At 49.7% G+C, this 24,447-nt stretch overlaps 1 protein-coding gene across 1 annotated transcript in view; it reads right to left on the bottom strand.

Annotated features, from left to right (window-relative positions):
- Positions 1-3,080: 3,080 nt before the first annotated feature.
- The window catches only part of Cmtm7 (CKLF like MARVEL transmembrane domain containing 7), a 30,354-nt gene continuing 8,987 nt past the window's right edge, over positions 3,081-24,447 (bottom strand). The window contains exons 2-5 of the mRNA XM_059268822.1: positions 10,127-10,300; positions 8,689-8,787; positions 5,282-5,363; positions 3,081-3,153 (exon numbers count right to left, since the gene is read on the bottom strand). Coding sequence (XP_059124805.1) covers positions 3,140-3,153; positions 5,282-5,363; positions 8,689-8,787; positions 10,127-10,300 — 369 coding nt within the window. The 3' untranslated portion in view covers positions 3,081-3,139. The remainder of the gene's footprint in view (positions 3,154-5,281; positions 5,364-8,688; positions 8,788-10,126; positions 10,301-24,447) is intronic.

Here is a 24,447-nt window from a genome sequence, read left to right on the forward strand (position 1 = left end):
CAGGTCTTCTGCAAGAGCAGTCAGTGCTCTTCAGCACTGAGCTGTCTCTCCAGCCCTGGGTAACACATACTTCATACATGCACTGAATGTCTGCAGCCCTGCAGGGCCTCTTCAGGCCATGATTCAGCCACCAAAAGAGGATGGTGGGGGTGGTGGTGAGCAGACCCTGAAAGACCTGCTAAGTGTGTAGAAGTTGGTTTCTCGTGTTAGCAGCCACCTTGGGCCCCTGGTGTGAGCAGACCCTGGGTCTCTGTTTCCCAACTTCTCAGGAAGAGGCTGGACTCCGCTGCCGTCCCATCTGGGCTCAGGAGACAGCCATGCCTGGGGTCAAGGACCAGCGCTGTCGTCAGTCTCCTGTCCCTCTGGCTTCTTTCTTGGGCTTTGCAGGCCTTACTGCCAGCCTGTCCAGGCTTGGTGCCTTCCCTGCAGGGCCTCAAAGGCGGCCAGTTTCCAAAACCCTTTCCGAGCAGCACAGAACTCCTATTTGTAGCAGAGGCTTGCTGTGAAGAGCCTCTCCCTACTTTATTTCCCCCTCCAGGGCCCAGTCAATGGAGGATAGAGGGAGCCCAGCAACGACCTTATTTTCTGGACCCTGGGGCTGCTGGGAAAGACTGGGCAGGCTGCAGCTTCCCTGCTCTCCCTGTCAGCCCCACTTTCTTTCTTTCTTTTTTTTTTTTTCTTCGAGACAGGGTTTCTCTGTGTAGCTTTGCGCCTTTCCTGGAACTCACTTTGGAGACCAGGCTGGCCTTGAACTCACAGAGATCCGCCTGGCTCTGCCTCCCGAGTGCTGGGATTAAAGGCGTGCGCCACCACCGCCTGGCTGAGCCCCACTTTCTTACCTTTCCCCTCCTATGTGCACACGTGGCCCTGCCAAGCTATGAAAGTGAACCAGCAGGAGGCAGGGGAATGTTCTTTGTTTATTGTGTAGCCCTGGCTCCACTGGAACACACTGTATAGACCAGACTGGCCTTGAACTCGTAGAAATCCCCATCTCTGCCGCCCAAGTGCTGGGATTAAAGGCGTGCGCCACCTCTCCTGGCTCCGGTTAGGCTGCTGTTGCTCTGTGGTTTTGTTTGTTTTGCTTTTTTAATTGAGACAGGAGCTCATGTAGTTCAGGGTGACACTGAACTTTCTATGTAGCTGATGATGACCCTGATCGTGATCCTCCTGCCTCCACCCTCCACAGTGCTGGGATGACAGGTGTGGGCTACCATGCCAGGTAGGGAGGTGGCCCGGGATCCAGTGATGGCCAACGGGCCACTTCAGAAAGCTGCTGCTTGGCCACACTTCTCAGCTCCTTCTCCCCTGGTCGTGCCCTCCTCAGACTCATCCCCAGAGAGGACTCTTCCAGGCCAGCAGTGCTTCCCACATGCAGAAGAGCACATCTCGGTTGTCTGGTGTGCCTGGGGCCTGGCTTCCACCATTCTACCCAGCTCCTATGCCTGCATGGCTACGTCACCCTGTGAACAAGGTTTTAGAAGATCCCTCCCTTGCAACACATCCCTATTTTCTTGGATGGAGTTGGTCAACACATCCAGGACACCTTGGTGGATCAAGGGCTGGCTTCCAGTATTGTCCCTCTGCATCAGCCTGCTGGCCCACAGCACAATGGCCACTCTAACATACTCAGCCTACTCTGTCACTACCCTCTCAGCCTCCATTGGTGCCCCTGCCACATGTAATGAATGCTTCCCAGAAACTCACCAGATTCTTTTTTTCTTCTCTTCTTTCTTCCCTTTTTTTGGTTTTTCGAGACAAGATTTCTTTGTGTAGCCTTGGATGTCCTGGAACTCACTCTGTAGACCAGGCTGACCTCAAACTCACAGAGATCTGACTGCCTCTGCTTCCTGAGTGTTGGGATTAAAGGCGTGCGCCACCACTGTCCAGCATCACCATATAAGGGTTCTGTCCTGTGTTCACATTGTCCAGGTGTACTCCTGGAAATTACACCAGAGCCCATGTTCTAACTGGAAGAGAATTTAAGGTCCAGGATAATAAAAGTCAAAGCTGGATGTGGTGGTACACAGCTAGAATCCCAGTACTTGGGAGGTGGAGGCTGGAGGATCAGGAGTTCAAAGGTCACCTTTGCCTACAAAGCAAGTTCAAGGCCAACCCAGACTATATAAGATTCTACCAGAAATGGGGAGATGTGTGTGCCTGGGAATGTAGCTCAGATGGTACAGTGGTTCCCTAATGTGCACTGAGCCTGGGTTCCATCCCCAGCACCACAGAAAGCTGGGGATCTCGGTACACACCTGTAATCTTAGCATTGGGAGGTCGAGGCAAGAGGATCAGAAGTTCAAGGCCAGCCTCAGCTACAGTTCAGTTTGAAGCCAGCCTGGGAGGGAGAAAAAGGAGATAGGGCATTTAGCATGGAATACACACAGAGTACGGGGGTTGAATGTGTAACAGACACAAACTAGCATAGAAAAGTCTGCTGTTACAGACATCTAATTCAATAAGAAATCCTGCTGCAACTGACTGATGTTTTATTAACCCCCTTCCCCCCCACACACACACCCTGTGACGAAGGCAGAGATAGGGACCGGAGAAACAGAGGAGCCACACAGTGTTTCTGCTCCTCACTTAGAACAGAGGGTGTTCGCCGGGCGGTGGTGGCACACGCCTTTAATCCCAGCACTTGGGAGGCAGGGCCAGGCAGATCTTTGTGAGTTTGAGGCCAGCCTGGTCTACAGAGCGAGATCCAGGAAAGGCGCAAAGCTACACAGAGAAACCCTGTCTCGAAAAACCAAAAAAAAAAAAAAAAAAGAAAAAGAAAAAAAAAAGAAAGATTGACAGGCCAGATAAATTAGGGTCCACTTCTTTTGTGAGGACTCTGGGTGGTCTTGGTCCTGAGGGGTATGTAGAGTCTATGCAGGCAGATCCAGAAGTCTCTCCACTGTGCTCAGTACAGTCCTTGGTACCTGAGAGGTGCTAAGAGCCCCGAATGGAGGAATGTTCTCTGAGGCAGACTGGAAGGAGGCTGTAGCTGCTTGATGCTCAGGAGCCCGGTGTTTCGGCAAAGCTAGGCAAGGCACTGGCCTTGTCACCTGAGCAGTCCATAGCCATGCATGGAGTCCTCCTGGGGTGAGCCTACGTCCTGCAGATCCTTTCGAGGGGACCAGAGGCTACGGCCTTGTCAGGCAGATGCATCTTGAGAGAGAAATGGAAAGTTAGGTCACCTTGCCAGGAACAGAACTCACCCCGAAGCCATGGGCTTCTGCTCCACATGTCTGAGCCGAATAGAGTGTGTGTGTATGTGTGTGTGTGTGTGTGTGTGTGTGTGTGTGCGCGCGCGTGTGTGCGTGTGTGCGTGTGTGTGTGTGTGTGTGTGCGCGCGCACGCACGCGCGCGCGTGTGTGTGTGTGTGTGCGCGCGTGTGTGTGTGCGTGAGCTTGCGTGCATGCATGCAGGGGAGGGAGGAAGAGAGGAAGATCAAGGTCATGCATCTTCCTTTATTGCTCTCCATCTTATTTTTTGAGACACGGTGTCTTGCTGACCCTGGCACTCACTGTCTAGGGCTAGAGTGTCTGGCCAGAAAGCTGCAGGCATCTGTCTCCACCTCAGTGCTGGGATTACAGATAGATGCCCCCATATTCAACTTTTTACGTTGAGTACTGGGGATCTGGATTCTGGTTCTCATGCAAGCATTTTACTGACTAAACCCCAGCCTCTGAGTATGTTTTTTAAAAAGGAAGAAAAGAGGGGAGTGGAGAGATGACTCTCTATGTTATGTTCCCAGCACCCAAGCCAGCTGGCTCACGACTGTCTCCAACTCCAGGGGATCAAACACTCTATTCTGTCCTCTGAAGGTATCTACATTCACACACACAGGACTCCCCAACCCCACTTAAAATCTTTAAAAAAAAAAAAAAAAAAAGGAAAGGAAGTTGTGGCTTGAAGAAAAGAGTAAATTAATCAAAACAGTTGTGTTGGTTTGGGCTTCCTGAAACCTCCCAGTGTCTCTGTTTTGAGACAGGATTGTAAAGGGGGTCTGATGGCCTTGACGGTCTTCGGCTTCGGTCCCCACTACTGGGACCACAGGCATCTACCACCAGCTCCACAATTTCACAGTCGGTTTTTAAGAACACAGCTTCGTGTGGTGGTGCATGCTTGTAAACCTAGCACTGGAGAAACCGAGGCAAGAGGACTGCCCTAAGTTCAAAGCCAGTCTGGGCTGCACATGTAGACACTGGCTAATCCCATTAAGGATGTATATCGGGGTTACTTTGTAAGGGCACTCATTATAGCAGTATTTAGTAACAACAACAACAAAGAAAATTTAAAAAATTAAACAAAGCCAAAACCTTAAAACTGAGTAGGAAAAAGGGCGAGTGATCCCATCATTGAAAAATAGTAAAGATTGAGAATTCCTCATGACACCAGGCAAATGTCTGGTACATGCTGAAGTGGTGAGGAGGAAAAGGCAGGTGTGTTTCCATGTTTAGAGAGAGGGTCTCTATGTAGCTCTGGCCTGGCACAAGCCATGTAGACCAGGCCAGCCTCGAACTCACAGAGATCCGCCTGCCTCTGCTTCCCAATGTTGGGATTAAAATTGTACATCACCATGCCCTTTCCTGGTTCTTTTTATATACGCATATTTGCATGTGTGTTTTTTTTCTGAGAGGAGATACTGGGAGGAGGTCAGGCACTACTGAGCGCTGGGCTTGGTGCCACACACCCATAATCCCGTGACTGGAGGCTGAAGCAGGAAGATTGCAAGTTCAGACCTACTCTAGGCTTCCTAATAAGACTTTAAGAGGAAAGCAAGCCTTTAATCCCAGCACTCGGGAGGCAGAGGCAGGTGGATCTTTGTGAGTTCGAGGCCAGCCTGGGCTACAGAGCGAGTTCCAGGAAAGGCGCAAAGCTACACAGAAAAACCCTGTCTCGAAAAAACAAAAACAAAACAAAAAAAAGAAAAAAAGCAAAACAGTGAAAACTTTGCCTACATTTTGTAAGAGTTCTGAGTTTTATTGTTACAGGACGCTTATTGAAAAAAAAAAAAATGCTTGCATAATCCCAGCACTTGGGAGGCAGAGGCAAAAGGATCAGGAGTTCAAGGTCATACTTGGTCATTCATACACAGAGCATCGGTGTATCCCTGGGCATGTAGAGATGGGTAAGAAGGCAGGCAGGGAGGGGCCTTCGATTCCACCCTTCCTCCTCCTGTGCCCTGCCCTCCAACTCTGCTTTGGCCCTTGGTACCAGGACAGCCCCTATTGCTGAGCCAAGGACAGACCTCCCACCCTGTGTGCCCTGCGTCCCGATGACCAGCGCTTACCTGTTGACTGAGTTATGCAGCTGATCTTGTAGGACAGCCACAAGCTTGCCAGGCAGAGGAAGCTGGCCAGAAACCCAAAGACCTACAGTAGGAGAAGAAAGGGAGCTCATACCCCAGGGCCCATCGCTTGGGTTTTCTTCTGTGTCCTAGGAAGAAGCTGGGGAGCCATCTGACCCAGCCATCTCGTCCCCACTCAGTTAGCCTTGGGCTTCTGGTCCCCCTCGTCAGGCCCAGGAGCCAGGTCTCTGGGTTTCTAGCCTTGTCCTTGTTACTTTAGGTAACTCTAAGGCCCCTGACTTGGGTTTGTATTTACAGCTTCCTTGGGGCCAAGCCACTGGACCTTGATGATCCAGGACCAATAAAAATGAGAGAGGTGGTACTGTAAATTTTAATTTGGATTTAAACACTGGAACGTGCCTGCAGATTATATGGCTAGCATCATTGGCTTTCATTGGTAACGGCTTCTGGTCTCTGCCAGCTTTAGAGTCATGTAAGAGCTAAAGCTGAGGCCTCGGAGCTCAGCTTTATGTCTGCACATATTTAAATAATGACAATAAAGTTAAGTCAGGGCCAGGCTCCTACCTTTTCCAGGGTCCATCTAGTGCAGGGTTTGAGGAGGGTTGAACTTGACCTAATAGGCTTCTCAAAGATGGTTGAGAGAGAGTAATCATGACCCTGGTGTCTTGGGAACCATGAGGCTGGTGGCCATGGACCCTCCTTGGACCCTTGGACCCCTCCAGTAGCCACTGAGGAGTAAGGACACGTCTGCCAGGTTTCTAAGCCTTCAGGCAGCTAACTCTTTGAGCCTACAATCCCCCAAGGTGAGGATGGTGCGCCATCCCTGCCCTTCCTGTTTCACAGCTAAACCAGGAGAGGGACAGGGAGCTACCTCTGTTGCTCAAGACCCCAGAGCACACCAGGACCAGGCACAGGGTTCTGACCCTGGGCAGTGGGCTCCAGAACTCATGCTCTGCTAGCCTGTGGCCCAGGTGTCCTCAGACCCACACAAAGGCCTCGGGTCACCATGCTCCCACTAGTGCTGACACTGGCCAGCAGCTGACATTGGATAGGTGTGTCCAAGAACAGCCAGATGAAGGGTAGAGTTCCAAAAAGGTTTGGTGTTCTTTCCAGGCCCAGCTCACTGTATAGGTACCCGGCTGTCCCCAGCAGCCTATGCCCAAAGGCCTTCTCCTTAGCTCTCTTTGTCCAGCTTGTCTGAGTCACATAATGAGCTGACTGGAGCCAGGCCTTGCTTCCCATTGTCTGTTCTGCACAATTAGCACATTACTACTATCCCAGTCCAACTGTCTGCACTGCATAATTGAACAGTTTATTATTACACCCTACAGATGCTAGTCTGCACCACAGTGCCTTGTTTGTTTGCTGATTGTCACATGGGCCCTGTCCTCCTCGACTAAGCTAGAGGGCTACTTTCTCATGAACAGGGACCTCATTTTGTTTTATTTTTCTGGCTTCCCTGTGGTGTGATAAATGTTAGCTACTGGGGCTGAGAGACCATGGGGCTGACACAGTTTATGTGTGACCTGATTATAAAACCCAGTGGGAATCCCTTTGTGAAATACAGTGTGTGTGTGTGTGTGTGTGTGTGTGTGTGTGTGTGTGTGTGTGTGTGTGTGGTGGTGGTTGGGGTGGGTGGTGGTGGTGGTTGGGGTGGGCGGATTCCTGGACTCTTCCCCCAGCATGTACTATTATCAGGCAGGTACCACCTTGCAGGTGGCAGCTCAGAGGTCACATGGAGCACTGGAGGGAGGGTGCATCGGGGCAGCATTGTTTACGGGCTTGGCCACCCCTCGGCAGTGATGTTTGGTCTCCACTGTGTGGACTTGAGCAGAGAGTCTGTCCGAGGGAAACTCCAGGGGCAAACTGGATGACAGGCTATGGTCTGGAGAGTTCTGGTGATATTTGTAAGTGAAACTCGCGCAGACCTTGAAACTCATTTAGAAGTCTTAGCTCAGTTGGTAGAATGCACCAGCATGTACCAAGTCCTGGGTTCCATCCCCAGCACCACATACACCAGGTGTGGTGTTGCGTGCCTTGGATCCTAGTATTGGGGGGGGGGGACTGGAGGGGGGCTGGCGTCAGGAGAATCTCAAGATGAAGGTCATCCTTGGCTATTTATTAAGTTGGAGGCCAGCCTGGGCCACAAGAGACCAAGTCTTAAAACAAACACAAAAAAATTTCTTGCCTGGGTACTGGACTAAAGGCTACTCAGATAAGAAGTTGGCAAAATCATGACCACAAGAGTCTATGGACCTTGTAAAAAACGTTTCAACCATGTGTCCATATCTGTATGCCCTTCTGTGTGCTCATGTGTGTCCCACAGTGCTGTATTTCTGCACATTCTAGCGACCTGTACATGGCTATTGGGTGCCCCTTCCGGTCCTGAATACTGTTACAACTGAAAACGGGGACTGTGTTGAAGCTGAGTTGGTAGAGCGTCTGCCTCCCACACAGGCAGCCGAGGATTCCGTTTCTGGCACTGCATAAAAATTGGGCATGGGTGGAGCACACCTATAACCCTAGAACTAGGGAGGTGGAGGCAGCAAGATCAGAAGTTCAAGGTTATCCTAGCTACATCGTGAATTTGAGGTCAGCCTTGGCTACATAAGAGTCTGGGTTTTGTTTTGTTTTTTTTCTGAGACAGGATTTCTCTGTGTAGTTTTGGTGCCTGTCCTGGGTCTCGCTTTGTAGATCAGGCTGGCCTCGAACTCACAGAGATCCACCTGACTCTGCCTCCCAAGTGCTGGGATTAAAGGCGTGTGCCACCACTGCCCGGCCTGTATTTTTTTTTTTTTAAGGTATCTGAGCAGGGTGGTGCATGCCTACCACTCCAGTACTCAGGAGGAGACAGAGGGAGGCAGATGCAGGAGGATCTCTGTAAGTCTAAGGCCAGCTTGGGCTACATAGTGCATTCTAGGCTAACCTGGGCTAAACAGTGCATTCCAGGCCAGCCTGGGATACCCAGTGAGACCCCAAAGAAAAGACAAAGGACTCATGCAGACATCACTAATTGATCTGTTTCCTTCCCTCTAGAAGCAAAAGAGATGCCCAAATACTTCTCTGCCATGAGTATATGCTCAGAGTAGGCATGGGGATTGAAACCCCTTTGCTGTGATTTTTTTTTTTTTTTTAAGGCAGTGGCTATAAGGAAGATGGGCCCAGAGATAGGCTGTAGAGAGTAGGCCCAGCTCTCTAAGTTTGTCAACAGTCCTTCAGTCTACCTTCCCAGACCCTCTGACACAAGCCCAAGCGTCAGGCCCTTTGGAAGAGGCTGGATTGAGGTAGGCGTGGGTTCTAAGAAGAAAGGTTCCCAAATCAACCCCTTCCCTGCCCCCTGTCAGGAAGAAAGGACCTCAAATCTGAATCAGTTGCTAAAAGCATCTCACCGCTCCTGCCACCAGGCCACTCTGGTTGTAGCTCTTGGAGGCCGCCACGATGGAGGCAATGAGAAGAAGCAGGGTGCCGATTAAATAGTGCAGCAGTTCCTGGACGGGGCAAAGAAAGAAGAGACGTGAGTGGAGAGCGTGCTCTGGTGCAGTGGGGTAGGGACAGCTCCACTTTGCCTTGGAACGCTTAGGCCGGAAGAACGGCATGCTTCTCAGTGTGGAAGCTGGGCCAGGAAGAGCCACCCTGGGGAGAAAGGAGCCTGGGAGAGCAGGAGGCACAGAGAAGGGAGGCATCTCTGGTGAGCAGTGCTGTTCACCGAGAACTGCCTGCTTCCCGAGATCGACCTGCAGACCTTTCCTCTGGTCCTTGGTTTAATCCAGCATAAAACAAAACAAAACAGAACAAACAACAACAAGATACTCTAAAAAAACCTAGAAGCACAAAGCACCAAGGTCTAACACACACACACACACAGGCACTCGATAGATGAGGTTCTCAATGTGATGACGGATATCTATAAAAACTCACACCTAGCCTCACATCAACATGGAAGGCACATGCTTCCCTTCAGAGATCACAGCCGTGACACCTGCTCTTGCCCTTTCTGTTCAACGTTCAGCCACTCTGTTCGGCTAATTCTCCACAATAAGGCGAGGCAGTCAGATGAAAGGCATCGAGATTAGTCGGAAGAAGTGAACCACTGATATGTGTGGACCGTGTGATCTGGTACATGTTGGATTCTAAGGATCCACTAGGTCCCTGTTAGAACTGATGAATTAGCACATTTATGCTCAGGTAGAAATCAAGGCACAAAATTAAGTATATTTTCCAGGTGTGGTAGCACACACTTAACTCAGGAGGCAGAAGCAGGAGGATCTCTGTGAGTTTGAGGCCAGCCTGGCCGACACAGTAAGACACTGTCTTCAAAACGATCCTTCCGGTTTATCTTCTCAGCCTCTGCCACCAAGTGCCACCATTCAACTCTCTCAACAGTGTCCACATTCACCATCCTTACCAGCTCCTTCCTTCAAGGCTGGTCCTCCCGCACTCCACACACACAGCACATACATACCAAAAGGAGCCCCAGCCTTCTAACGCTGGGAAGTGAGTTTGAGAAACCCTCAGAGCTGGGCGGTGGTGGCACACGCCTTTAATCCCAGCACTCAGGAGGCAGAGCCAGGCGGATCTCTGTGAGTTCAAGGCCAGCCTGGGCTACAGAGTGAGTTTCAGGAAAGATGCAAAGCTACACAGAGAAACCCTGTCTTGAAAAACCAAAAAAAAAAAAAAAAAAAAAAAAAAAGAGAGAGAGAGAGAGAAACCCTCAGGCAGCCAGCAGAGATGTCTACCAGACACTGAAGAGTCAAGGTCCAAACAGCCATGTCCCAACCCCTGTCCCAACTCCTACATGCTGACTATGGGGCCAGGTCTCCCTCTTACCGACAGGGGCCAGCTGATGCAGGTGAGCACACGGTAGAAGCGGAAGAGATGGACCAGGTAAAAGATGAGAATCATTATCAGGTCACAGATGGTAACTACTTCAAAGAAGCTGTACGCGCCATAGTCGATCCGCAGAGAGCTTCGCACACAAATGAAGGCAATCAGTAGGGTGACCTGTGGCAGACATGGAGATGTTGGCACACTTCTAACCAAGTACCCAGTTATAGACAAACAGGAAACCAGCTGAGCTGCCCTGTGTCAATCCTGAATTGATACACTGCTACAATCCAGCTTATTCCCACACAAATTGGTTGGGAGATTGGAAGAATTTGCTTTCACATAACACACACAGGCTTTAAAAATACAGTCAGGGGGAGCCAGGCTTATGCACTAGGTAAAACTAATATTCAGCTGTTTCAGATGGCAAAGATAGCAACTCATCCATCGTCCTTATCAGTGGACAGCAAGTTATTATTGATTGATGTGTGGTGTACATGATCCAATTGAAGCATTTGAGAACTCTGCCAGGTAGACAAAAATTATCCTTTGTTTCATATAGGGAAATGGAGGCACACTGAGTCACTAATTAGTCCAACTAGCTCAGCTTGTATGCAGTAACATATTTGGATCAGTGTCCGTGTGTGTGTGTGTGTGTGTGTGTGTGTGTGCGCGCGCGTGCGCGCGCACGCGCGCGCATGAACACACACTTGTATATGTGTGTGGAACCAGAGGCTGACATCCCATATCCTCCCCTAATGCACTTCACCCTATTTTTTGAGGCAGGGTCTCTCACTGAACTTGAAGCTCCCCAATTCAGCTAGACTGGCTGGCTGGGCAGCAAGCCCCAGAGGTTATGTGCACATGGCCAGCTTTTTCACATGGGTGTTGGGATCCAAACTTGGGTCCTCATGCTTGACTGACTGAATGAGCCATCTCCCCAATCCCCTGCTCTGCCGCAATAGCCCTTCTTCAGGTAAAGCCCACTTGAGAGAATCTAACATTCACAGTATTCGGTGTGGACCTGGGTGGCTCCAAGAAGTCTCTGTACTGTCCTAACTGGTAGAAAGAAGCAAGACACTACCTGTAATCCAGACTCTTTGGAGGCTGAGGAGACTGCTAAGAGTTTGAGGCCAGCCTGGGCTGCACAGTGAGTTAGGGTCAGTGTTAGGTACATAGTAAGACCCCACCTTAACACAAAATAAATAAAAAGATCAACAACAGAGCATCAAGTATTAAAAGCCTGATGGTCCGAATTGGTCCCTGGGACCCCCACGGTGGAGGGATAGAACTGGCATATACAAATTGTCCTCTGAGCTCCACAAACATGCCCCTGTAAGGAATAAATAGGCAAATATAGTAATAAAAATGTTTTCAAAGAGCAGTGACAAGAGCTGGGTGGTGGTGGCGGCGGCGGCGGCGGCGGCAGCGGCGGCGGCGGCGGACGCCTTTAATCCCAGCACTGAGGAGGCAGAGGCAGGTAGATTTCTGAGTTCGAGGCCAGCCTGGTCTACAGAGTGAGCTCCAGGACAGCCGGGGCTGCACAGAAAAACCCTGTCTCAAAAGGAAACAAACAAATAACAAGCAGACTTTCTTAGTTCCTTTTCCCATTTCTAAGGTAAAGTACTCTGACACAAGCAACTTAAGGGGGAAGGAGTTTATTCTGTGTGGTATTTGAATGCAGTCGGCCCCCATGAGCTCAGAGGGAGTGACACTATTAGGAAGTGTGGCCTTGTCGGAGGAAGTGTGTCACTGTGGAAGCTGGCTTTGAGGTCTCATATATGCTCAAGCCATGCCTAGTGTCTCTGTTCACTTCCTGTTGCCTGCACAAGATGTAAAACTCTCAGCTACCTCTCCAGCACCATGTCTGGCTGCACGATGCCATGTCCCATCATGATGGTAATAGATTGAACCTCTGAACTGTAAGCTATTAATCAATTAAACGTTTCCTTTGTTGAGTTGCTGTGGTCACGGTGTCTTCTTCGTAGCAATAGGAACCCTAACTAAGCCAGTCTGGCTCACAGTTCAGTGGTATAGTCCTTCAGGGCAGGGAGCCCAGTGCAGCAGGGAGCCCAGTGCAGCAGGGTCTTGAAGCAGTTGTTCACCTCTCATCCACAATCAGGAAGCAGAGGGATGAATCTTCCCAGCTCCTGTCTCCATCTATACAATCAGGAAGCAGAGGGATGAATCTTCCCAGCTCCTGTCTCCATCTATACAATCAGGAAGCAGAGGGATGAATCTTCCCAGCTCCTGTCTCCATCTATACAGTCCAGGATCCAACCAGTGATCGGTGCCTCCCACACTGGGCAGAACTTCCCACTTCATATGTGTGAATGTGTGTGTGTGTGTGTGTGTGTACAGGTGTGAACACATGGCACAGTGCAAGTGTAGAGGTCAGAGGACAAGTGTCAGGGGTCATTTCTCTCCCTGCGCCATATGAGTTCTGGGGATCAGGTTTGGCTGTAAAGCCTTTACATGCTGAGCCATCTTGCTGGCCTTGTTAGTTTATTTTTGAGACAGAGTCTCATTATCCCAGCTGGCCTCCGATTCCCTATGAATGAGGATGACTGTGAACGTCTAGTCCTCCTCTGTCCACCTCCTGGACCGAGATTACAGGCATGTGCTATCACATCCAGTTTTATGTGGTGCTGGGGAATGAACCCAACTCCCTAGCCTAGGAGTAGCCACATTTTGGGGGGGGGGGAGGTTTGGAGGGTTGAAGCTGTCCTGGAACGTGCCCTATAGACTAGGCTGGCCTCAAACTCACAGAAATCCACCTGCCTCTGCCTCCTGAGTGCTGGGATTAAAGGTGTGTGCCACCACTGCCCAGCTAGGAATAGCCACTTTAAAGAGACTTATTTATTAATAATTTATTTATTTGTATTTTATGTACATTGGTGTTTTGCTTGCATATGTGTTTTTGTGAGGCTGTTGGATTCCCTGGAGCAGGAGTTACAGACAGTTGTAAGCTGCCATGTGGGTGCTGGGAATTGAACCTGGGTCCTCTGGAAGAGCAGCCAGCCAGTGCTCTTAACTGCTGAGCCATCTCACCAGCCCCAAGAGATTTATTTTTATTAGTTTGAATTACGTGTAGGCATATGTGTCTGCATGTGGGTATGTGCACATGAGTGCCAGTGACTGAGGAGGCCAGAGGCATTGGATCCCTGGAGCTGGAGTTACTGCCTATTGTGAGCCACCTGACCTGGGGCTTGGAACCAAATGTGGGTCCTCTGATAGAGCAGTAAGTGCTCTTAACTGCCGAGCCATCTCTCCAGCCCTGGAATAGACACTTTTAAAACAGGCCCTGGTCTATGGTGGTGCAGGCAGAGGCAGACAGATATGTAAGAGTTCAAGGCCAGCTGGGTCTACATAGCAAATTCCAAGCCAACCAGAGCTACATAGTGAGATCCCATCTCAAAACAAACAACAGAAAACAAAACAAAACAAAAAATAAAATAAAATAAAATAAAATAAAACACATTTGGCATGTTTTGAAAGTAGGTTATTGGTTGTTCTGGGTTTTGTGTGTGACTCTTGCTCAGAGCGGAACTCTGTCAAAGGAGAATGATGGGAACAGGTGAGGGACACACCTGACAGCTGCACCTGGGGTACTATGGCAGATGTGTACCCACATACAATTACATGTGCACACAAAATAGTGAATAGATAAGGAGCCATAGAGGAAGGCAGGTGTTTGAGTTTGCTGTAATAGTGCATTTCACCTCACTTCTCTGTTTTTCCTTGAGACAAGGATCTCATGTAGCCCAGACTGGCCTGGAACTCACTAAGTAGCCAAGGATGACCTTGAACTCCTGATCCTCCTTCTAGAGTACTGGGATTACAGGCTTGTACAACCATACCTGTTTTTTACAGTGCTGGGGACTGAACCCAGGACTTCTTGCATACTAGGTAAACACTCTACAGACTGAGCCACATTCCCAGCTGTCCCTATGAAGAGGCCTAACTTAACATTAGTGCAGCTATGACAGGCTGCAGACTAACAATGCTGGGACAAGGCCTCACCATTACAATAACCAGGAAAAGCCACAAACTGTACCCTGTGGGGGACTAATCAGAATTGAGACAAACAAGTACTAGATGCTCCAGAACATAAGGGATAGCTTACATCACTTGTATGTCAGTTGCCAATTTCCTTGCAGCAACACTGGTACCAATCCCTGTTTGACAAGACTTCTGTGAACCCACTCCTGCCCAATCAGGAGTTCAACCCCCATCTGAATCCGGAATTCCCCTACCCTCATCCTTTACTCCTTAAAAACCCTGCCATAACTGAGCTCAGGGCTCTCCCTGATCCAACCACTGTGTCAGAACACATGGAGAGACCAAGCTCAAGCTTTCAATAAAGGCTCTTTGCTTTTGCATATGAACACTGACTTCTGGTGGTCTCTGGGGGGCTCATGACTCGGGCATAACACCTACACTTTTTACTCCAAGCTACCATCCTGTTGGATCTAGGACAAGAGACTCTGGGACAGTATAATGCCATTCCAGTTACCCCACTGAAGGCTGCCCAGAGGAGGTGACATCAGCCAACCCTGACTCACAGCTGCTCAGACTCATGACTTGCAGGGCTGGCCCTTGAGAGTCCTGTCCAGCTGGCAGTAAGTACTTACTGGATGTCATTAACATATTTTTTGGGGTGGGGTGAGGTTGAGACAGAGTTTCTCTGTGTAACAGCCCTAGCTGTCCTGGAACCCACTTTGTAGACCAAATTGGCCTTGAACTCACAGATATCTTCCTGCCTCTGCCTCCTGAGGGTTGGGATTAAAGGCATGCGTCACCACCACTCACCTGGCTAAGATTTATAACTATTTATTGTGCAGCAGAGCTAACTGATACATCTGTTTTCATAACTGGCTTGGCTTCAAAGTCAGAGTACCCTTGCTTTTAGTAAGGGAACAGGAACACATTTATGCTAGATGTAGTGGCTCACACCTTTAATCCCAGCACAGCCTGGTCTACAGAGCGAGTTCCAGGACAGCTAAGGCTACACAGAGAAACCCTGTCTGGAAAAAAAAAAAAAAAAAAAAAGAAAAAGAAAAAAGAACCCATTTATTTGGTAATTATTCATTGGGTCCCAGCCACACCCCCAGCTGCAGTCCTTGTCAGTCAAGACATAAGTTTACACTGAAGGAAGCATGGTGGTCCTTGCCCTTCATCTCAGCATAGACAGAGGCAGAAGGATTGCTTCAAGTTCAAGGCCAGTCAGTGCTACAGAGTGAGACTGTCTCAAACCAAAACTAAAACCAAACCACCAAACAAACAAACAAACAAACAAACCAACGTAGGGACTGGGGTGTAGTTTCTTTTGCTGGCCTGGTGCTCACAAAGCCCTGGGTTCAATCCTCAACACCTCATAAACCAGGCGCGGTGGTACAAGCCTAATGCCAGCATTTGGGAGGGCACAGGGGAGGATCAGAAGTTCAAGGTCATTTTTTTCTACATAGTGAGTGAGACCAGCCTGAGACTCCATCTCAAAAAACAAACCGGCCGCGAGGTAGGCTGATCTCTCTGAGTTCAAGGCCAGCCTGGTCTACAGAGCGGGTTCCAGGATAGCAAGGGATGTAACACAGAGTAACTCTGTCTTGAATAAATAAAACAAACTACCGGCTGATGCAATGGTCAGCAGGTAAATGCACTTGCCACACAAGCCTGATGGCAGAAGTCCATCCCAGAACGTGTAAATAGTGGAAAAAGAACTGACTCCACACGGTTGTCTACTGACCGCCAAAACGTGAGCCATGGGACACATGCCCATGCACACACTTACATATACACAATAATGATAAAGTTTAAACAAACCCCAGAAAGGCCACACTGGCTTCCATGTAGCCAGGGAGAGTCCTCAGGAAGCTTGGACAAAGAGCACATGGTGGGGCTGGCACTTTGGCCAGTACCACGGGAAATCAATCCTTAGAGAATCAGTGAGACTGGTCAGACCTTGTAAGAGGCCTGGCATGCAGCCTTGGGCAAGTGCCAGAAGTGTGTGCCCATTGAGTCCCACAATGAGGCTGCAGGATGCCTTGATTCAAAACTGAAGCAGTCCCGAGCCAAGCCTGTGCCAGCCTGAGGGAAGGATTAGTCTGGGATGAAAAATGACCGAGCAAGTATACAAGAACCATGACGGGCCTGTGGCCTGGGTACAGATGGAAAGCCACTGTGGTTCAGCATGTGTGATCACCCACCATGGGGACCCGAAGAGGACCAGGGAAGAGGGGTTGAGGCCGCTTGAAGACTGGCCTTCAGTAAGAACACGGGAAGCTGGAGGGGAGGGCTGGCAGGATGTCTTAGAGGGTGAAGGCTCTTACCGCCAAGTCTGAGGACTGAGTCGGAGCCTCAGGTTCGACATGGAGGAATGAGAGAATCAATTCCTGTAACAGCCAGGGGAGAGCCGGAGAGGGGGAACCCAGGTGTGAGGAAGGCAGCAAGGCCTTCCCCCTCAAGACCTCCAGGGGAGGTTTAGGGGACTCTGATGCATGGTGATGCAGGGAGCCCTGTGGGTACACAAGAGGGTCCCTGCGACTGGTCACAACAGCACCCCCACCCCTCCCTCACCGCTACAGAGTCCTTGGATTTTTCACAACAGTTTCAAATTGAGTCCAGATCCTCCTATAAACCAAACACTAATGACATCCACTGGGGCCTCCCCACCTCAATCCTGCAGGCAGCCTTGGTCCTCCGAGGGCCAGCTAAGGAGCAGGAAGCCTGTGTGAACCCCTTACAGGAGGGGTTCTCCACCTTCCTACTGTTGCGGCCCTTTAATATAGGTCCTCATCTTGTGGTGACCCCAACCATAAAATGTTTTCCTTGCTACTTCATCACTAATTTTTCTGCTGTTATGAGTCATAATGTGAATATATATGTTTCCGATGGTCTTAGGCGACCCCTGTGAAAGGGTCATTCAACAACCCCAAGGAATCTCGACCCACATGTTGAGGGCCGACTGCCGCTGCCTTACAGGAAGGAAAGATGGGGTCTGAGGCCCAGATACTTTGTTCTCCCAAGGTCTGAGTGCTGCTGTCTATGCCCAGGCACAGTGGAAGGGGGCCCTCCCTGGCCTGTGTCTGAGTTCTCCTCACTGTGAGTCCTGTGGAAACAAAGGCCTCCCTTCAGTGATGTCCCCGCCCCTCCTTAGCCTCCACTTATTAAAAATAACCTGGGATGGCTGACCTTAGCTAGCCCCACATGCTCCTTTCACCGGCCCATGGCCACGCTGAGGCTGCCTCGGCTACTGTCAAAGGAGAAAGACAAAGAAGGCTTTTCAGTCTCCACAGAAGGCCCCCGCCCCGGCCTGGAAGCCCTGGGAGGAAGTGGGGAGGCCACGAAGCCTGACTGTGGGTCTGTCCTCTACAGTGCCTGCACTCATCCACCTGCACCGAGACCTGCACGGCTCAGATGAACCGGACACAGGCCTGCAGTCCTCAGGTGACAGCTGGAAGGGGGGGCGGGGGAGACAAGGGTCAGTTGAGGTCTTCGTGAACCTTGCTACCAAGAGCAAAGGCTTCCTTCTAACCCCTGTCTCAGAATTGGGCTGCAGAACGTTCCCTTTCCTAAAGCATGGTAGAACTGAGGAAGAGGTTAAAAAATAAAAAGAGATGAAAGGGGAAAAACAAAAAAACAAAAAAACAGCCGTGGCGGTGGTGGTGATGGTGGTGGTGGTGCACACCTTTAATCCCAGCAGTCAGGAAGGATCTCTGAGTTCGAAGCCAGCCTGGTCTATAGAGTGAGTTCAAGTATAGCCAAGGCTATACAGAGAAACCATGTCTTGAAAAAAAAAACAAAAAACAAAACAACAACAAAACAAAAGTCGTCACAGAAAAAGGACAGGGATTCCGAGTAACTCAGAGAGGACTGTTCATATGCAAACATCTCGGGGTGGCTGTGAGCTCTCCACGTTTCTGCCCCTCAACTGCATCTTAGCACGTCACACCAGCAACACAGAAGAAATGGGAATGCAGGGCATCTCAGGAATGCACAGCTGGTTTAATCGTTTCAAATGATTTGAACCAACACACTAGAGAAACAGACACGAGAGGCAGCCGTATGTCCCTGTCAACTGATGCAGAAAAAGCATGGCAACAATTTCAATATCCATCCATGATAAGAAACAAAACAAAAAACCTCTCAGTAAGCAAGGACCAACCTTAACCTGAACAGGGAGTGCTCAAGACAAGCACAGCTAACTGTGCTTGGCCGTGAGAATGGTAGTCTGTCCCCTCAGGACAGGAGGTGACAGGGAGAAGACAGCTCCTCACTGCTCATAACTGACTGAAGCTGTGACAGGAACACACACTGAAAAGGGAAGTGCACAGTTTCATTTTAGGCAACATGCTCATGTCTGCAAAACATCCAATGGAACTCAAAAAGAAGGTTCTGGAATGAATATGAGTCAGCGATGGCATGGGTTGCAGAGTTCAATTTACGAGAGCAACCATATTTCTGTATGTGAGCAACGAAAATTGAATTTACACACTAAAAACAAGTACCACTTCCTTTTTGTTTTTCCAGACAGGGTTTCTCTGTGTAGCCCTGGCTGTCTTGGAACTCACTCTTTAGACCAGGCTGGCCTTGAACTCAGAGATCTACCTGCCTCTGCCTCTTAAATGCTGGGATTAAAGGTGTGCGCCGCCGCCTAGTTAACAAATACCACTTCTAACAGCAGCAAATCGGGAGCTACTCACTGAAAATACAGCATTGTCAATAAGTGAATTCTCCCCAGAACTGGTGGGCCAGTTCAACAGAACCTGGGTGGAAACCCAGCATGCAGCCTTTTTTTTTTTTTTTTTTTTTTTTTTTTTTTTTTTTTTGGTGTGTGCGTGCATGTGTAGGTATTGACAAACTGATTCTAAAATGTATATGGGAAGGTAAAGTGGGAATAATCAAAGCAGTTTTGCAGATGATCACTATACAGTTTGAAGGCTTACTGTAAAGGTAATAGTAATTAAGAGAATGTGGATTGGGCTGAGGTGTAGACACATATGTTGGTGACACTGAAGGGAAGGGAAGTGGAGGGGAGGGGAGGGGAGGGGAGGGAGGGGAGGGGAGGGGAGGGGAGGGGAGGGGAGGGAGGGGAGGGGAGGGGAGGAGAGGGGAGGGGGAGACCCCTCAAGAACATGGTCAATTAATATTTTGTCTGACAGAAGTAAAAGTAAGGGGGTGGGGAGAAGGCCCAGTTGGTGAAATGCTTGCTACACAACTGTGAGGACCTGGGTTGTATTCCCAACATCCATGCACAGCTGTGCACAGCTGTGACCCCCATGCTGAAGAGGAGGGGCGGACAGCCAGCCAGTCTAGTAGAATTAATGAGATCCAGGCACACTGAAAGACCCTGCCTCAAAAAATAATAAGGTGGCTGGGTCTGGAGAGATGGCTCAGCAGTTAAGAGCACTGACTGCTCTTCCAGAAGACCTGGGTTCAATTCCTAGTACCACATGGCAGCTCACAACAGTCTGTAACTCTAGTCCCAGGGGATATAACACCTTCACACAGACCTACATGCAGGCAAAACACCAATGCACATGAAATAAATAATTAAAAAAATAATAAGGTGGGCTGTTATGAGAACCCACGAATCTGTTAAGGGATCTCAAGAATTTATTAAGGTATAAAATGGGGATAATGCAGTCACTGGTACAGAATAAGGGAGCCGCCACTGCTGATCCTGCTGGTCTAGCTATTGCTGTCCTGTCCTGTCTCTGGCGGGGATGGGGGAACAACTGCAAGCTGCTCCATGCCACTTGACCTGGTCCTGGCAACCCAAGAGAAAGCATGACTCCTCTCTCCATTCGCTTAAGGGGTCACGTACACAGACAAAGCCACGCCCTAGGGCTTGTACCCCAAAGCCATCGGCTGAACAGAACGAATCCCCACAACAGTGGGTTGGCTGTGACAGTTGCGTGCCTTTAATCCCAGCACTCAGGAAGCAGAGGCAGGCAGATCTCTGTGAGTGTGAGGACAGCCTTGTCTACATAAGACTATATGCTGAGACCCTGTCTCAAAATAATCAAGTGGAGAGAGATGGAATACATTGATACTGACCTCTTTGGGAAGTAATGCTGCAGTAGACGGAAGTTTGATGAGAAAATGACCCGGCAGAGAATATAGGTCAGTCGGCACAAAGTTCAGTCTGCAGCACCACATAAACCAAGTGTGATAAGTGCACACCTATAATTCCAAAAAGCTTCTAGACTGAAGAGGAAGAAAGAGACCTGACCACTGAATGAGATCACGTGTGATCACATGATCCTGGGGCCCTAGACCAGAAGGCCGTTAGTGGGTTGTGGTAAAGTCTGACTAAGACTTGTAGATAACATCATCAGTGCCATTGACTTCCTGTTAGCAATATGTAGAGAAGGCCCTTTCTAGAAAATGTGCACTAAGTACACCACATCGGTAACTTACTCTCAACTGGTTCAGAGAAAAAACTGTAAGCCAGGCTAGCTCTCCCTGCCTCCATGTCCCGTAGGCACACTGCTCTGATTACAGATGTGTGCTACTAGGTCTGGATTTTACGTGGGTTCTGGAAATCAGAACCCCTGTCTCCAGGGTTGCCTGTAAGCATTCTTACCCACTGAGTCATTGCGACAGGCCTGCAGCTCATCTTTAAAGTAGGTGTCAGAATGATACTCAAGCACAGCGTTGAGATACGGAAGGGTTATCTGGCATGTAAGGGGTTGAAGGAATCTGGGTGGAAAGACTGTCCAAAGCCAGGCACAGTACTTGTTTAGAATACATTTTTTTTTATCCTCTGTGACCACTCTGTCATCTGGGAATTGCTCTCTGGTGTTTTCTTTCTTACAGGGTTTTCAGCAGACATTCCAGGGCACTGCTTTCTCTAAAGGGAATAATGTACTCCAAGAGGGCTGAGAAATAATTCCCACTCAGAGGGCCTTAGAGGCTGGTCATCACTGCTCGGCAGGCTTATTCCTGGAAATGAGGAAAGTCTGTTCAGAAGGATACATTAGATGCCTACAGTGTATATAGTGCTGATGTTATTTAGAATCTGGCCACACTTCGAAGTCTTTAATGGCCTCGCGAGTTTCCCGTGGCTTCTCTAGCCAATGACCCCAGTGGACATTCATTCCCTTGCAGTTCTGGAAGCCAAATCTGCATCCGAGTGGAAGTGAGGGTGGCAGAAGCTTGTTCTCTGTAGACTCCAGCCCAGGATTCGTCTCCTCCTTCAGCTCTTGAGATGCACAGCTCTTCCAGGTCTCCAGCCTCGCTACCTCACATCCTCTTCTTTTTCTCCTTTCCCCTCACACTGAGTTTAATTAGGGCTACTCCCGGGAGCATGGGCAACTTGCCAGGGGTCACACTGTTGAGGAAAATGTCTCTTTTCCAGAAAGAAATTTTAAAATCTGATGGTTCATTTTAAAAAATGCCTCAGACCAACTTTGGTCCTGCTACAGATGAACAGAAAACACAAGACCCCTGCTAATACCTGCTAGTCTAGCTCTTCCTCCCCACCCACACTCTGTTAAATTACCTGCCCCCCCCCAAAGTAGAGGTTTAGAGTAGAAAATTATAGCTAAACTTGCCTGTCGAAGTAAGACAACTGTGTGTAAAAGTTGCAGCCATTACTTTTCAGTACAGCACGACTGTCACCACTGATGGTGACTGGAGACACAGTCATGGAAGCAACTTATAAAAGAAAGCATGTAACTGGGGGCTTGCTCAGTCTCAGAGGTTTAGTGCATGGTCATCATGGCAGGAAGCATGGCGGCATGCAGGTAGGCACGGCACTGGAGCAGTAGCTGAGAGCTTACATGTTGAGACAATGACCACAAGGCAGAGACTGAGCTAACTGGAATGGTGTGGGCTTCTAAAACCTTAAAGACCACCCGCAGAGACACACCTCCCTCAAAAAGGCCATGTCTCCTAATTCTCGCCAAATAATTCCATCAATTGGTGGTACCAAGCCTTCAAATATACAAGCCTATGGGGGCCAATACGTATCTTGCCCCAGAGTTCTTCCCTCCACCCAAAGTGTCACGCAGTGAACAGGACGCCCTGACTGATACTGGGAAGAAACCTTGGACCTCAGTGTCACAGCTGGGAATGGTGGCACATGGGTGTAATCTCAGCACTAGGAAGGTGGAGAGGCAGGAGAATTGTGAATTCCAGGCTAGCTGGGGCAACATAACAAGACCATGTCTCAGAAACAAAACCAGCAGTGCACGATAGACACGCATGTCTGCGGCTTGTCTCATTTTCCAAGAGACACAGGAGGTGTTGGGAAGGTGCCCACTCCAGCAGTCACGGGCTGTTCTCCAGGACACATTGTCCATGGTTATGACTTACGTGGTTACAAGGAGTTAAAAATGAAATGGTATGCCAGGCCGTGGTGGCACACACCTTTAATCCCAGCACTTGGGAGGCAGAGGCAGGTGGGTCTCTGTGAGTTCGAGGCCAGCCTGGGCTACAGAACGAGTTCCAGAGCTGTTGTACAGATGGGAGATGGCTCAGTTGGTTAGTCGGTGAAGTGTTCACTGCGTACGCAGGAGGACCCAAGTTTGGTCCTCAGCACCTGTGTGAAAAGGCAGGAGAGGTGGCCCACAGTTGTCATCCCAGTGTTGGGGAGGTGGAGGTGGGCAGATTCCTGGGGCTTGCTTGGCCAGGCAGGGGAGCTCAGGTTCAGAGAGAGAACTGTCTCAAAAGGGGAACAGTAACTGAGCACACCTGAGGTTGACCCTTAGCTTCCTCACGCACATGCACAAATATGCACCTCACCAGTACGCACAGCTAAGCGTGCACACGCGCGCACACACACACACACACACACACACACACACACTGATTCAGTTATTGCTATTATCGTGACATTGTTGAAACAGGAAAAAGGCTGTTGAAATCATTTTCTTCCCCATCGACTTTATTTTTCACTCAGTAAATATTGATCCCCACCCCTCCTGCTCTTATTTTAAATTAGAGTTGGATAAGAACAACAAAACAGCACAGCTCTTTCAGTGGACAGCAAAGGGTAACATGGAAGTCCTGAGGGCGCCTGTGCCTGGAGGTCCAGAGGGACACTGGGAAGACAGTAGACGAGCCAGGTCACAGTCAGCAGGAAGGCAGCAGGTGTGCATATCACAGAGCACCAGATGCCGCCAGATGTGTTCAACCTGTGGCCAGTGGGCCACATGTGCTCCAGGACAGCTGTGAACACAGTTTGACACAGACTGTCAGCTTACTTAAAACATTTAGATGATTGTGTGTGCGTGTGTGCGTGTGTGTGTGTGTGTGTGTGTGTGAGAGAGAGAGAGAGAGAGAGAGAGAGAGAGAGAGAGAGAGAGAGAGAGAGACAGACAGAGACAGAGACAGAGAGACAGAGAGAGACTGAGATTCAGTTGTGCAGTTTTCTGGCATGGATTTTGTATGTGGCAACATCTTCACAGTGTGAAGACGGACACACCTGGCAGACAGACAAGAGGAAACCCCGCGCCCCCCCCCCCCCCCCCCCCGTGGCTTCCACACAACACAGCAGGGAATCCACAACTCCCAGCTCCGATGTCTTCCTGCTCAAGTGCCCAGACTCCCTGTATCCACCAGGGCACAGAGCATCTCTCCAGCAGCTAGGGATGCTGCTGTGAACTCATTCCTCCATGCCCTCTATCCTTGCTTCCCTTAGGCATCGCGGCTCTGTGGCTCAGAGGTCTTGGGGCTTCACTGGCCTCTTTCTACAATGTGGCCAATGAGGACAGGACCACTCTCCCTGGCTCCCCATGAAGTTGGCTGAGGCTGGGCCCAGGAAAGCTTGCTTTTGTCTAGCTCCATCTGCTCAAATCTCTTCCTCACCCCATAAAACAGCTGCATCAGCTCTCCCAGCCAGCTCTGCCTCCAGATCGACTGACTGCAGCTCTCCCCACTTTCCAGGTCCCAGATAACTCCAGATGTGCGCTCTAGCAGTGGAACTCTGAGCACCGTGGGGACACTGAGTAGAGCCCTTCTCTATGACAGTGTGAGCCTGGAGAACTCAGGCTCAGGGCAGGCTTCTAAGAGCAAACATTTGGTCCATGAATACTACTATCAGGAGTGTCTGCCAATCTTCTTTCTTTCCTTCTCTTCCTCACTCCCCTGTCTCTTTTACAAGATCTCACTCTAGTCCAGGTTGGCCCCAACCTTGAGGTAATCCTCCTGCATCAGCCACCCAAGTACTGGGACTGCAGGGGTGAAGCACCATATTCCTGTATATGAAAAACTAAGATAATATCTACAAAGGCACCCACAAAGGACCCAGAGCTAACACGAGGTGGGAAGGAATCTGTGCCTGCTGGTGGTGACTGCTCACATTAACCATGGCAAGC

This window comes from Peromyscus eremicus, chromosome 7 (genome assembly GCF_949786415.1).
Source record: "Peromyscus eremicus chromosome 7, PerEre_H2_v1, whole genome shotgun sequence".
Classification (NCBI taxonomy): Eukaryota; Metazoa; Chordata; class Mammalia; order Rodentia; family Cricetidae; genus Peromyscus; species Peromyscus eremicus.